At 41.6% G+C, this 15,749-nt stretch overlaps 1 protein-coding gene across 2 annotated transcripts in view; it reads right to left on the minus strand.

Annotated features, from left to right (window-relative positions):
• GRIN2A (glutamate ionotropic receptor NMDA type subunit 2A) overlaps positions 1-15,749 on the minus strand; it is an 880,817-nt gene that overhangs the window by 134,970 nt on the left and 730,098 nt on the right. For both annotated transcript variants that reach the window (XM_068244672.1, XM_068244673.1), the window contains one exon: positions 9,774-10,003. In XM_068244672.1, coding sequence (XP_068100773.1) covers positions 9,774-10,003 — 230 coding nt within the window. The remainder of the gene's footprint in view (positions 1-9,773; positions 10,004-15,749) is intronic.

Below are 15,749 nucleotides of genomic sequence, written 5' to 3' on the forward strand. Positions count from 1 at the left end.
GTGTGATGTCTAGCATAGGTTGGGAGCACTAGGCGTGAACATACTGTAGTATGTTCCTTCTATATTAAAGCAATAAAGTTCCAGGGGGCACTTGGGACATAAAAGACCACAGGCAATTCACTTTTTCTCCTGCGTTTTCTTCTATGTGATATTTTCACATATCATCATAAAATGCCTTTTAATCCATCAGCAAACAAGAAAATACGGTACTCAAAATAATTTTGAAAGTAACTTTTCACCAATTTTTGGGTACCTTTTCAATTGTAAAATGCTGAAAAGTTATTTTAAAGAGAAGATGAAATTTATCTCCTAGGAGATAACTTAGGAGAAAAAGTGAATTGCATATGGGCCAAAGTGTGGGAAATCCTCAATGAGGACAGAGGCAGCATTAAATAGAGCCAAAACTTTTTCACCTCTCTCCAAATGATCCAGTACAATTTCAGCTTTAAAAATGCATTTCAAATTCCTTTGTTAGCCGGGAGGCCAGGGACGGTTCTAGGCTTTTTGCTGCCTGAGGTAAACTTGTGAAGGTGTGCCCCTCCCCCGCACACCCCCCGCACTTCTCCCCATGAATTGTCACACAGCACCCAACAATTTACTCTGCTTCATTTAATGTTCTCAGTCAGCAAGGGAGCATAAGCAACAACCTGTGACACGACATGCTGCAGCTCAACACAATAACACGCTGGCTGGCTGGCTGGCTGGCTTCGAGTCTGTGACAAATAAACTGCTCAGCCAGTCGGCCATATCTCATTCTTCCTCAGTCAGGACAGCAGTGCCACCTCCTCCCTTCTGCTTTGCAAGTCAAATGAAACCTGCTGCTCTCCTGCCTCCTCCCTCCTCACTCACTGTCAGACTCCTCACACAGCACAAGAAGCTGCTTTTCCCCAATTATGAACTCTTCAGCTCGCTCACTCTCCTCTCACTTCACCTCCTACTCTGACTGCAGGCTGTTAGTGTAAACACACAGTACAAACATCCCGCCCATGTAATCTCTGTGACTGATGCAAGTGTTCCACCTTGCTTCATGAGAGAACCGGCTCTGCTGGGGGCATTCATTTCTCAGTAAGATAGTTTAGCTTATTAGACGCCCGTGGACAGCTTTGGAATAAACATTACATTGAACCTTTAGTAAGGGCTTATGGCTAAGTAATTCAAATGTGTTAGGCAATAGGAACAGATGCTAGAAAACTCTATAGTGCTATAATACGCTATCATGAACCAACCGTATAGGAATCAGCTGAGCTAACTGAGCTGAAATGTCTTAGATTTAAGCCTAGAGGCAAAGTATATTGATATACTACAACTTACATACATATGAGATGGGACTGAAAGTTGAGAAGGATATCTGTGTGTGTGTGTGTGTGTGTGTGTGTGTGTGTGTGTGTGTGTGTGTGTGTGTGTGTGTGTGTTCGTGCGTGCGTTTGTGTTTGTGTGTGTGTGTGTGTGTGTGTGTGTGTGTGTGTGTGTAAAACCTGCCACTAAATTGAATGTCCAAAGTGGAGTAGCAGCCGTCTCTTTCAGGTGAGTATTATGTCTTTCTTTGCTTCTTTACTCAGGTACCCCCAGGATACAACAGGCATAAAGAATCCCCTACTTTGTTTGCACTACATTGAGAAGGAGTAGTGAACTAAAAAAGGATACCAAAGTCTTCACAGAGGGAGTAAAATGGACAAATAACTGGACAACAGCTGAGACTAAATGAGCACAGAACCAGAGATGGTTGCCACTAAGGTCAACAACAGTAGGGTCAGAAAAATGGGAGCAGACAAGATAGGAGATTCAGGAGACAGTGAACAGGAAAAAAAACTTAACAGATCAGACAAATATGAGATTGGAAATAGAAGGCAAAGGTTGAAATGAGTGTTCTGTACAACAGTAACAGAAGACAGAGATGGTAAACAAACTGGAAATGACAGATAGACAGATTGGCCACAGGGCTTCAGAGCTGGTTTGGATGGATGCAGGACAAAGCCAGGAATCCAAATAGGCTGGAAACAGATGGATGAGGAGCAAGGTAACTGACTCGAGAAATGTTACAGCAAATCTGAACAATTAAATGCTTTACCAGCCTTCCATAAAAGGACGGCATGGAGATAAAGAACAGGTGAACATGTGCAAGATGGGCAAACTAATTATGGCAGACACCTGACCCAGGATGAAAACAAAGAGAGAATGCTGAAATAGACTCATAACAATAAACAAGCAAGCATTCATGTTCCTTAGCCAAAATTCATATCTTACACACACAATCCAATGTATACACCAGAAAACACATTTACTGCATCATTTAGGACTCAGATCAGTCACCTTTTCAATGGAGAACCAGATAAACTGCACAATCAATCAAAAGATTTGTAATTCTGTCAACCCAGCCTAATTATTGAGACATTTCTACACAACCAGCAAGGTCTCTTTCCTACTATACCTGTAGGTTGAATTACATTTTAACAGAGTTGTTGGCATTGCAGCACAGATGCCAATAATTTGATTAAATGGTAATGCATTTACTGTCTCTTAAAAAAAAATCAGGCAATAGTGTATTTTGCAGTGGAATGGAGGAAATGAGAAAAAGTTTGTCTGAAACAATGGATTCATCATGCATTTTCCCCAGTGCACTCTGGTGGCAGCATACATTCTGTGAAAGGGATCTTAGAGGGTACCTGAAGTGAGTTTAAAACGTTAGATATGTACCTCAGTGTTGGGAAGCCTCTGTAAAATGAACAAAAACTAACAGTATTGAATTAACTATTAGTAGTGCAGAACTGTGGACTCATTGATGCACAGTGTGCACAGTTGTTATTTTAACTTCCATATCCTAGCATTCCCAGGCTTTATAGGAGATCTGTGGAAACAATGCGTTGCTTATTTATGCTACTGCACTCATTTAACTTATACTTTAGCAAAAAAAAAAAAGTATGCCAAAGCCATGGAAAATTAGAGTTGCTGAATATTAGGAATACCCAAAAAGGGCCTTAAACCACAACTTTTATCACTCCACAGTAGGAGAGTTCATCATGCACAAGGGGGAGAGCATTTTGTATGCTGTGGCAAAGGTCCCTAGAGGGGGGGTTGGGGGAGTAGAGATGGCCCGAACCTCCAATTTTCCGTTCGCGAACTTCCGCAAACGTTCATGAACAAGCGAACTTTCGCGAACCGCAATAGACTTCAATGGGGAGGTGAACTTTGAAAACTAGAAACATTTATGCTGGTCACACAAGTGATGGAAAAGATATTTCAAGGAGTCTAACACCAGGAGTGGGGCATGGCGTAGTGGGATACACGCCAAAACTCCCCGGGAAAAATCAGGATTTGATGCACAGCAGCGTTTTAAGGGCAGAGATCACATTGCATGCTAAATTGGAGGCCTAAAGTGCTTTAAAACATCTTGCATGTGTATACATCAATCAGGTAGTGTAATCAGAGTACTGCTTCACACTGACAGACCAAACTCACTGTGTAACGCACCACAAACAGCTGTTTGGGTATCGCCTTTTTTTGAGAAATAATTGCGGCCTGGTATCTTCCACTGTGGTGTCCCAATGGCCACAAATTTTTGGAAGGCCTCAGAGTCCACCAGCTGGTATGGTAACAGCTGGCGGGATAATAGTTCCGCCAAGCCAGCTGTCAGGTGCCGGGCAAGGGGGCGACTGGCAGACATTGGCTTCTTCCGCTCAAAGATTTCCCTCATGGACACCTGGCTACTGCTGTGGGCAGAGGAGCAGGAGCCGCTCAAGGTGAGAGGCGGAGTGGATGAGGTTGGCTGTGATTGTGAAAGTGCAAGGGAGAAAGCGGCTGAAGAAGATGATGCACCTGAAGGAGGAAGAGGAGAAGGAGGGTGGCTTTGCTTTTGTGTGCTGCTTTTGCTTAGTTGGTCTTCTTTGCAGTTTGTGCCTTTTCTGCATGTGCCTTCATAAGGCAGTTGTCCCTACGTGGGTGTTGGCCTTTCCACGGCTCAATTTATGGTGGTAGAGAGTACAGATGGCATTGCTCTGATCTTTGGCATACACACTAAAAAATGTCCACACCGCTGAGCCACTCTGGGGTGTGGGCACTATGGTGGCGTCAGCAGCTGACGTTGAAGGGCATGTTGGCTGGCTGTCCATAGGTGGCGATAAATGGCACCGGACACTGCCTCCAGCTGTTTCTGACGACGAGCTCCCCCTGCTTCTTTCAGGAACTCGTCTCCTCCTACTCCTCTCTGACTCCCCCTCGGAACTGTCCCCTTGGTCATCTTGTCTCTTAGGAACCCACGTGGCATCTGTATTATCATAATCATCATAATCATCCTCCCCAGCTTCGCTTGTACCAAACACCTCCAAAACTGCACCAACAGCAGGTACTTCCTCATCCTCCTCCTCCTCACACGTTACGTCCATGGTGTCGCCTAACTCAGACATATGAGGTGGTGTAACTTGCTTAGCGGATGTGGGCCTTGTAGTAGCGCTGGTGGCTGTGGAAGATGAGGTGTTCTGTGCTAAGTAGTCAACCACATCCTGACAATCTTGGGAGTTGATGGGACGTGCCTTCTGTACTGTACTTTGTACTTTATGCACTGTACTTTGGGCCAGGGCCGCACAAAATCACGTCAGCACGACCTCGAACAGACCTGTCGGGTGGCCTGCCTCCGGGTCTGCCTCTGGCTCTGCCTCTGCCTGTTGTTTTTTCCATATCGGGGGGGTTGAAGTGAAAGGTATGCACTGACTTGACTAATACAATGTGCAGTCACACAGGTGCAGTGAAAGGTATGCAGTGACTGGCATTACAATACAATGTGCAGCTGTCACACAGGTGCAGTTAACAGGTATGCACGGACTGGTATACTAAACAGCGTGCGGTCACACAGGTGCAGTGAACAGGTATGCAGGGATTGGTATTACAAATGTGCAGCTGTCACACACAGGTACCGTGAACAGGTGCAATGGCTGGTGGAATTAACAATACGTGCGCTCACGTAGGTATAGGTAGGCAGGTGCACTGAACAGTGAACAGGTGCAGTGATTGGGATTACAAATGTGCAGCTGCCTGTCACACACACACACTTTAAATGAATAGTTCACGGTCCTGGAGCCTCCGCAGGAAAAATATCCCTTGCGATGCCGGTGCTGCACCTCACTCAGGTCACCCTCCTGAGCAACAACGTGCAATATCAGTGAAGAGGCGGCACACAATTGGCTTTGCTATTTCAAGCATGTATTGATAGCGGAGCAAACACTACATGTTACGAACCTTCACGGTTCTTCCTCAGGTGTATCTGTCACACACACACACACAGGTACAGTGAACAGGTGCAATGACTGGTGGTATTAACAATGCGTGCGCTCACGTAGGTATAGGTAGGTAGGTGCAATCAACAGTGAACAGGTGCAGTGATTGGGATTACAAATGTACAGCTGCCTGTCACACACACAGGTAGTCACTCACTGAATGTGCTGGGCCTGGCAGTGGCACAGTAAGAATTACCACAAAGGGGCCAAAGGCCAGCTGCGACTGACTGACAGGGCTGTATATGCAAGTGAGCCACACAAAAAAAAAATAGATCACAAGAACAAGATTAGCTCTCAAAAGAGCTGTTGAGGAGTGCTTTGTTAGCAATTAGAATCAGCAAGGAGCAAGCTAACAAGCTACAAGAGCCTAACTAAGCTTTCCCTATAGCTCCCCCTTCTCTGATTACTGGAGGCACATGAGTGAGTCCAATGCCTGAAGCTGCCTGCGTTTTATAAGGGGGGGGGGGGGGTTGGGGCCCCAGGAGGGAGTGTAGCCTGATTGGCTACAATGTGCCTGCTGACTGTGATGTAGAGGGTCAAAGTTGACCCTAATGATGCACTATTGGGGCAAATCAAAATTCCGGAAAAGTTTGCTGTTCTCCGCGATCGCGAACCCCGGAAGTTCGCCAGTTCGCCGGCGAACCTTTCGGGCCATCTCTATTGGGGAGAACAATTATCTAGAACAGAAGTTTAGAGTCGAATTTAGATAAACATACAATCTGGGCACATTAAGTCCTATTGGATGTAATAGTGAACTAGAATACTATGCTTTTTTGAGTTAAATTATTATAATATAAATTACTTCTTTATAATTGATTATGTTTTCAGGGATCTAGTGCTTCTTTTTATGTGGGTGGATAGGTGTTCCATTTTGAGATGGAGTTCCCTTTAAATCCCCATGTTTTCAATGTTGCGACAGTAAAAAAAAATGATTTTATTTTCATACATATTTTTTAAAAACATCCCAGTGAGAGATCTCAAAAACAGTTTTCGGGTATCTGTAGATACAGCTTCAATATGCTACTCTGTCGTCTATCAAAAACAGGCACCTTTCCAATTCCTACTGAAGCGTGTTGCCCATCTCATCTGCCTCTCCTCTGATGCCCCCCCCCCCCATTTCCCAATCTCTCCACTGGCTGCCAGTGCCAATTACCTAAATATGATCCAGTTTAAACTCCTAATCCTATCATATAAAGCTCTCTGGAAGTTGTCCCCTCCATATATTTCTTTACTAATCTTAGATATAATCCTACCCAAAACCATTGCTCATCCAATTGAAGCCACCTATGCTCTAGCCTGGCCAGCTCCTCTCATTCTTGCATCCAGGATTTCTCATGTCTGTCTCCTCTCCTTTGGAACTCTCTCCCACTGCTTGTTCATCACGCTCCAAGCCAAGAAATTCAAACACACTTATAACAATCCTCTTCAGACAGGCTTATAATTTGTCATAGTCAGATATTGAGGTTCCTCTGTTATCCCCTTGTCTCCTCACCTACTACCCCCCCCACCCCCCGCGCGCACACACACACACACTCAATAGAATGTAAGCTTGTAAGGTCAGGGTCCTGCTCCTGGTGTTTTCTGTTTCTGACGTAAGTTATTAAATGAATATATACCAAAATCGATTATGTTTTACACAACACATGAACTATGTATGTGTTTGTGTTTTGCACGTCATTTTACTGGGTATTCTGATTGTATTGCGTGTGACAACTATGTTCTTTTTTTTTTCAATGTGGGGTAAAATAAAAAAAAAACCTGAAAAACTTTTGTAATGCCACTTGGAAATATCCTGTAAGCGTGGGATGTTGCAATGACCTCTGCGGCCTTGTCTGTGGTGAAGAACCAATGCATGTACACAGCTGCATTATACTGTACATTCTTCTCCCATTATTTTCTGAATATTTACAAACTATTGTCATAAATATTGTACTATGAATAATAAATACATTCAAATTGGGTAACATTTTGGATATTAGCATTTTCTATCGAACGGACACTCTGGGAAAAAAAGCAGACATGTTTAAACACTAAACAGTTCTTTATTCTGCATATGTATGACTGAATGTGGTGTTTTGCCTGCAGCAATATCCTTCATGTATGCCTTCTTCACTGGAACTGGGGAACTGAGAGCAACTTACAATTATGATAAGATACAGCAGAGCTGGATCCAGAAAACACCATTATTCCAAGGTTACGTAATGCAGATTTAAAAGCTTGAATACTAATCTTACTTTGGTTTTGTGCAATTACTGTCAAATGATAATCGAGTTTCAGCTTTATCTCAATAAAAGAACTGTATGCTCTGACAAAGCGTGAGCTTGTTCAAATGAAACAGTCATTGGTGGTACAGTCCTTTTAATAGTTGGATAATTTTATTGAGATTTTAAAGTGTAACTCCCATCTCAGAAACAAAATACTATTGCTTTTTTTTCATCAGGATTTAAATCCAACAGTCTATTCTCATGTTAGGTTAAAGTGGACCTAAAGTCAGAAGTCCCTCCCTGCTCTAAAACATAAGCAACAACATACTAACCTTTACAGGAAAATATTTCTTTGTTACAGCTGATAAAAATCCTGCAATAAATCTTCAGTTTGTCTACTTCCTGCTTTCGTGGAAGCAGACATATTGTTAACATCCTACCAATTAGGTCTCTGCCGTGGCAGGAGCTGACACAGCTGAGAGATCAAACTACAACTTGTGATTCATCACAGATGAGGGGGAATTGACTGGCTAAACTCTCTAAATACATACAGAGTGCAATTCTCTATGTTTTCCTTCTGTCCTGTGCAAGAGTTCAGGTCCACTTTAAAAAAGCCAGCATACTGTTCTTCACTTTCAGCTCATTCTTGTACATAATCTTAAAGCTTGTACCCATATTGCACTTCATCCTCCGACCGGTGATTTTTTTTTTCTTTGAGTGATAAGTGATTGTTTCCACAATCTCACGACGACGTGTATACATGCATGTGATTACACGAAAAATGTTTTGCAACATGTGCCAATTACAACTATCACAAACTTTAAGATCCTCACAATATGAATAGCCTTCAATGTATTTTTTAAATCTAAATCCTAAGGGGTATCCAAGGCCAAAGAAAAGCCCTCCTCTATGTCTGCTTGGTCATCCCCCCTTGCGCCCCTAAAAATTTAAATGAAGGTGGGGCCAGAAACCACTGAATTAAAAAAAATATGGTGTTTTTAGGTCCAAGAGGACAGGGAACTAACCAATGTAACTACACAACAGATAGAGCATCGGTGGTCAGTCAATGAAGTAGTGTATTGGCCAGTGAGGACAATATTGAATTACATCTTACTCACAGACTGAAAAACAGAGAGAAAAACAGGACGAGGGGATAGAGATAACATGATAAAGTTACTAGGAATCCAAATAAAATTGCTATTAAGATGTTGCTATTACTATTGTAATCACGATAATTATGCTATATTACAATTAAATACAATTTAGCATTGTGATCATTACTGTTACTGACAGTGACATAAAACTGTTATTATGTACATAAATATCAACAATTTCTGTTACTATTAAAGAAGAACTCCAAACTGCACTTAAATATCTCCCAAGTCATTGACGCAATGGTGTAGCTAAGGAGCTCTGGTCCCCAGTGTGAGTTTTACCTGGGCCCCTCTCAAACACTCTATACAGAACAATTCATTTTGAGCCCCAAAGTCTAACAAGGACAGGCACAGTGTCATGGACGTGTAAATCAGGGGAGAAGATGTTTGTTAATGATTACCACTATTCAAAGCACATACAGAGGTGATAATCCTATATAATAATAGGCAACTGTCCCTGTCTACAGCAGGGACAGTTGTCTCTGTGTAGCTGGGTCCGTGCTTCTTGCTACTGCGCAAGTGCGCAGCACGGACCCAGTCTCACACAGGCAAGAGGACGGGCATGGGCGGGCGTGTGGGAGTGCAGGCATGACCGGGGCACGCGGCGGGTGTGCACGCGGCGGGAGCGGACACAGACGGCAGTGGCGGTGGGGAATCAGAGACCTAGAGCCCATTTTTAAACGGGCTTAGGTCTGCAAGTTACTAACATAAAACCAATGAAGAGCTAATACAGTGGCTGAAGGAGGACCCCTCTTGTCCAGGGGTCCTGATGCAGTCGCAACCTCTGCAACCCCTATTGCTATGCCACTGCATTGACGTTTTAGTTAGAAATCCATTTAAGTCAGATCTCCCACAATCCTAGAGTACTCTTATTTAGTGCCAGCAAAGATAAGCACAACCAGCTCACTGTATTGCCTGTGGAGCTAACACCAAGGCATAAAGCCAAACACTCTATTTTCTTTGGACCTGCCAGTCAAGCATTTAAGGAGACCCTTATAACTTCTCAGAGAGCCGGCCAGACAATGGGCAATATGAAAAATATAATATAAAAAGTTATACATCTATAAAGTATATGTATTTTTAGAACCAATTCAAAAATATCAAAAATAGATTTTTAATCTATTTTTAATCTATTTAATCATACATACCTTTTTATCACTGAGTCCAGTCACTTGATCTACAAATTCTTCTTGGATCATAAAAGCAGCCAGGTTAGCAGTGTAACTTGCCAAAAAGATCACAGCAAAAAAAGCCCAAATTGAGACAATGATTTTGCTGGTTGTGCCTTTTGGATTTTGCACAGGTACAGAGTTATTGAAGACCAAACCCCAAAGTAGCCAGATAGCTTTTCCGATGGTAAATGAAGGTCCATGTGGGTCTGTAGAAAGAAAAGCAATTGTGTTGTAAGATTGCAATGACATAGTCTCATAACACTGGCAGGTACAATTCATAAATCTGTGGATATGCATGTTCAATCATTAACTAATAACAATTTACTTTTGTTTATAATATAGCTTTCTCTGTAAGCTTATAGAAACTGTGAGGTTGATTAATAAAGACAGGTGAAAAAAACACAGGAGGAAGATGTGTGCTGTTGCCCAGAGCAACCAATCAGGTTTCAAAAAATTAAATGAATGAAAAATTCTAAATGGTTGCTCTTGGCAACTGACTCACTTTTGCTTCTCGTCTTTTTTGCACCTGTCTATCTTAATCAGCCTTTTCCATGCTCAAAATAATGCCAAGAAATCTCAGCTGTCAAAAGTGTTATAGCCAATAATCTACAACATTTTACACAATTATCTAAGTCCATTGTGAATGACATGTATTGTAATACTACGAAAGTTAAAAAAAGAAAATTACATCTCTGTTTAAAAACATTTCTTCAAGTCTTTATCTACCATATATTTGCTACTTATTCTATCACTGGTAAATGTATAAAGTAACATCAAATTCCTACCGTAAATGCTATGCCACCTTTCTAAAAGCAGTAGCTACCTCAACTATAAAAAATGTATACAGGTCTATGTACAACTCTGAGAATATTTAAAACCTATCAAAAACCTAAAGACAGTGTTAAATACTTGATGGCAGAGGCTGAAAAAAACAAGTGTATTAACTGAGGCCATATACTGTACTAGATGCATAGAAGTATGGAACATGACGTCACTGAGCATGCACTAATCTGTTGATTTAACTAGTTTGCTCTGACTGGCAGCGCATCCGATTTTCATTTTTGTGGGCTGTCACATGTAGTGTAGGGGGGGGGGGGGGGGGGGTACTGATTCTATGACATAAGTCTCTTACATTATGCCTAAGAAAGATGGAGAAGGGCGATCACATGATTTGCTTCCTTGCTGCAACCATGACTACAGCTATCCCTGCACTACTGTCTCCTGATAACACTTAATGGGCCTGACACAATCCACTTTTTCTAAGTAAGTGTTCTATTAGGAGATTATTTTTCATCTTCTGTTTGAAATAACTTTTGCACTCTGCAATTTAATAGTGCCAAAAAGTAGGTGAAAAAGCACTGTCAAAAATCGTTTAGGTGTATTTTCTTGCTTGCTGGTGGCTTAAAATGCATTTTATTAACAATGTGAAAATACCACCTATTAGTAAACTTAGGAGAACAAGTGAATTGGATTGGACCCACAGCTTTTGTTGTGAAACAAATTAAAACAACTAAAAAACATATTTTACTATTGTTCAAACAGCTGATAAGACTGATGATTTAATCCAACTGTTGGATTGACTTCTTATCAGTCTTATCAGCTTTTCAGAAACTACTTTTTTCCTATAGGATTCAAAGCACATAAATATGTCTCAGATCAATACATAGTTACAGGGTGAACTGTGCTACAAAAGAAAAAGTCAAATGTACGTAAATGCCAAATAAAAACACAGACACAACGGGAGCCCAGATGGCGTAATATGTTACAGTGTAGTAAAAGGTAAGCAGATTGAAAATTGGTACTCACAAAATAAGGTTGAAAAACCTGCAACAGGGGCAACCAACCAATAAGGCAGGTGGAGAGTACATCCGTCTCTACTTGGGTATCCCAATCTCTCTATGTGTGGTTGCACTCTTGAAGAAAAAAAGGGGGGGGGCCCTATACATTGCACCCAAGTGTGCTGGCAGGGTTAACGTACTCTAATGGAGGTGAAAAGATAATGGGGAGAAGAGGTGCCCTTTTTTCTTGGACCCCCTTTCTCCCCGTTAAAGTGGACCCAAGATAAACTTTTACTCATTGCATAATTGTGTTCCTTTCATATAGTTTATAGGGCATTACTCAAGCAAAATACTTTTTTCGTTTTGTTTTAATACTCTAATTTCCTATAAACTAAACAGCTTTTCACAGTGCCTTGGCATTTTCAGACAGTAAAAAGGGCTTATGGGAGCTCAGTCTGTGCAGGAGGAGGGGGAGGTGTTACTAGCCAGAGATTTCAGAGGCAGAGGGGAGGAGGGAGGAGGAGAGGGGACTGCATTTACACACAGTATAGGAAGTTGTGGCTGGGCACACCATCTGTAATTGGGTGCTTGGTATTGTGGTATATAGTAACCAGAAAGAGACAGTAGTTCCCTCACAAACCGCACCACTCCACTAATTAAATAATCATCATCTTTATTCAACTAAGTTCATAAAAACACTTAAAAATAAGGGACAACCATGCATAGATACAAAGATAATCAGTAAATGTAGATCCATATAAATGTCAAAAAATCTCTCCATTAAATACACAAAATATGTAACGGCAAATAAATAAATAAATAACTATGTGAAAAAAGTTGCACTATCAATCAATAAGCATGTGATAATGATCCCAAAAGGGGGCATCAGCTAAAACACGTGCAAAAATATATATACACATTAATAATAAATATGTGCAAAAAACATTGGTGAGGTAGGATCAAAAAAGATGGAAAGAAATGAGTAAAGAAGATAAATAAGGTGCAGAAGGTGTCAGCGTGTAATACGCTTGAGGTAGAAGTCAGTATGTGAAACAGGTGCAAGAGGACAGCGTATACCCGCTGAAAAGTGAGCTGGTGCTTACCAAGATCAATGGAGGATATGGGGCATGGCGTCCAAGCGTGCCGTCACGATTCGCCGCTCTCCGTTATACGGCGGCTTCCACTGGGCATGCCCTAAAGAGTAAGGTTTTGCGAGTCCACGGGGGTGGAGAGGAAGGGGGAGCAATTTTTACACCCTCGCCCTGGGTACAATTTAGCCTAGAAACTACCCTGATCATAGTGAAGGGATAAGGGGCCCATGAGAGTGTGTAAGGGACACCAAGTGGGAAAGGAATGTGAGAAGGGTAAAAAAATAAACGGAAAAGTAGGGAGACTGCAAGAGACAATGGTTAATTTTTGCAATGCTCAGCCTCTTGCACACTACATGCGATTCCGATTTTTTTATACGATCTGATTTTTTATTCCGAAAAAAAAGTACTGCATGCTGCTACGGTTTTTAATCTGAATCAAAAATTGGATCGTATAAAAAATCGTCCCTCCTTAGGTTAGAAAAAGGATTATTTTATTCAGGTCTAAATTCCCTACCCTTAGTGGTGCTGATTGAGACTGGAGCTGCTTTTCTATCAGGTGTTGACCTCTGATGATAAAAAACTCAGTAAGCATTTTGTTTTAGCCAGTTTTCATTCATCGACTCCTGAAGCCCAGCTAAGCATGCCCATATTCATTAAAGTTACTCTTTTAGCATGCGGGGGAAGGGCAGGACAGGGACTTGAAGACAAAAAACTATGTGAATGTAGAAACCTTTCAGGTTCATTCTTAAAAAGCAAAATACAAAGATTGCCTGCCTGGGGCACCCACTAATCTGGAACTGTTGGCTGTCAGGTGTTATAACTAAAAGTGAAAACTGAAATACTTTCCTTTTTTCAGTAAATAAGGCTGTCTGTTTGCCAATTCAGCTGCAGTACACAACTACTGTCATTGTTAATTATTTCAGTGTATAGCCTCAATGCATAACAAGAAGCTGTCGTTATGCAGTCATTAAAAGTAAGTGGGCTTTGTCACATTGTATGACTTGGTGGCGCGTGTGTGTGTGTGTGTGTGTGTGTGTGTGTGTGTGTGTGTGAGTGTGTGTGTGAGTGTGTGTGTGTGTGTGTGTGTGTGTGTGAGTGTGTGTGTGTGTGTGCGTGCGTGCGTGTGTGTGTGTGTGTGTGTGAGTGTGTGTGTGTGTGTGTGTGTGTGTGTGTGTGTGTGTGTGTGTGAGTGTGTGTGTGTGTGTGTGCGTGTGTGTGTGTGTGTGTGTGTGTGTGTATATATATGTGTGTGTGTGTGTATATATATGTGTGTGTGTGCGTGTGTGTGTGTGTGTGTGCGTGTGTGTGTGTGTGTGTGTGTGTGTGTATATATATGTGTGTGTGTGTGTGTGTATATATATGTGTGTGTGTGTGTGTGTGTGTGTGTGTGTGTGTGTGTGTGTGTGTGTGTGTGTGTGTGTGTGTGTGTGTGTGTGTGTGTGTGTGTGTGTGTGTGTGTGTGTGTACGTACTAGTGTGTGTGTGTGGTACCCTGATATAATAGAATTTTTTGGTGGGTTTGTTGTTTTTAGATAGCTAATTATGAGATGAAAATGTGCAAGGTCCATTAGCCTACAGCACCCATTTATATAAAAGGTGGCTGTGGCCATTTAGAGGTGTACAGAAAAGTATCAATCTTAGATGTGCACCAATATATGCAAAGGAAAAAACTCATTTGAAATGTTTAATCATGACGCACCTAAAATATTCATTGGTTAGATCTTGTGTTACTTCATTGTTGTCTCTATACAGTATTTGCTCTAGTATTCCTGTATCTGCTCTGCTGCTTTTTTACCCTCACTTAACCTGGTATTTATACTTTTAACTGGCTTCTGCCTGTCGTGATGTTTTTCACTTGTATATAGGGTAGTGCACTATTTACGCTAAACATTATTTTACTGGCATTTTTATGTCTGATCGTCAGTATTTGCTGTAGGTGGTGGTCATTCACCAGTTACTTGTGCAGCCCCATAACACATAAACAGAAGAAGATGAGTTGAATGGGTTTGTTTCAGACTCTGTGGGTGGGGCTGCTGACTGTATTGCTGCATCCTGCTGTTTAGACATAAGGATGTTGGCACAGGCTGAATCTCTTTGAAAGGATTACAGCATATAGAAATACAGAGTACTGAAAAAACTCATGATGAACCAGAACCACTAGGATATTAGGAATAGGGATTTGATGAACATCTGAAATAAGAGGAATATAGAGGGCAGCTCTACTTACAAACCTTTTATGAAACATTCCTTTCCTATTTTTATACTCTATCTATTCTTTCTGAATCTCTGACAAAAAATAATATGAGTAAGGTGCTAAAATTCCACACTGATTGCATGGTACTTGTAAGACTGAGAAACCAAGGCAGCAGGCCAGTACCAGCTAAGAAGACCATTGCCAGAGCCAGACAGCAATGTAAGTACAAGCAGCAGCTTGCATCAAGGGCTGGTCCAGAACCAACCAGCTAGCAAGACCGGTACCAGAGTCAGCCATCCGCAAGGTCTGCAGCCTGTATCAAGATAACAAAGCAGAACCAGAAACAAGACAGAAAGAACATTAACAAAACCAACAATGACCCCCGAAAAACAGCATTCGGACAGCAAGTTCAAAGCCAGAGGCCAGGTAGCAAGAAACCAACCAGCCAGAAAGGTTTGGGCTAGATGAAAGATAACAAGGCCAAAACCAGCAACCAGAAAAGTTATGCCATTGTTAGTGGCATATATCAATATACAGGTAGACATAACCAGAAATCTCAATACTAAAAATGCAATGTACATACAAGGGTTACTCAAAACTTAAAAACATATTGAACACTGTACGACATATATAAAGAGGATTATTAGAGGGAAGCCCCATACAGATGGTTGAGGGATGCACAAGTTCCCACAGAGCAATCGCCATACATACGGAAGCTTCCTCTACATTCTCAGTGTAATAGTCAACATATGTTTAACTATCCGCCAAATATCTTATGTAAGCAATGATGATGATGAAACAGGCAGACTGTCAGTGGTTAACAGGTGCGTAGAACTTGCAGATGTCTGTTAGTCAAATTGCACTTGACTTAATATTCAGCAAGTGTTTAG

The sequence above is a fragment of the Hyperolius riggenbachi genome, chromosome 7 (genome assembly GCF_040937935.1).
Source record: "Hyperolius riggenbachi isolate aHypRig1 chromosome 7, aHypRig1.pri, whole genome shotgun sequence".
Taxonomy (NCBI): domain Eukaryota; kingdom Metazoa; phylum Chordata; class Amphibia; order Anura; family Hyperoliidae; genus Hyperolius; species Hyperolius riggenbachi.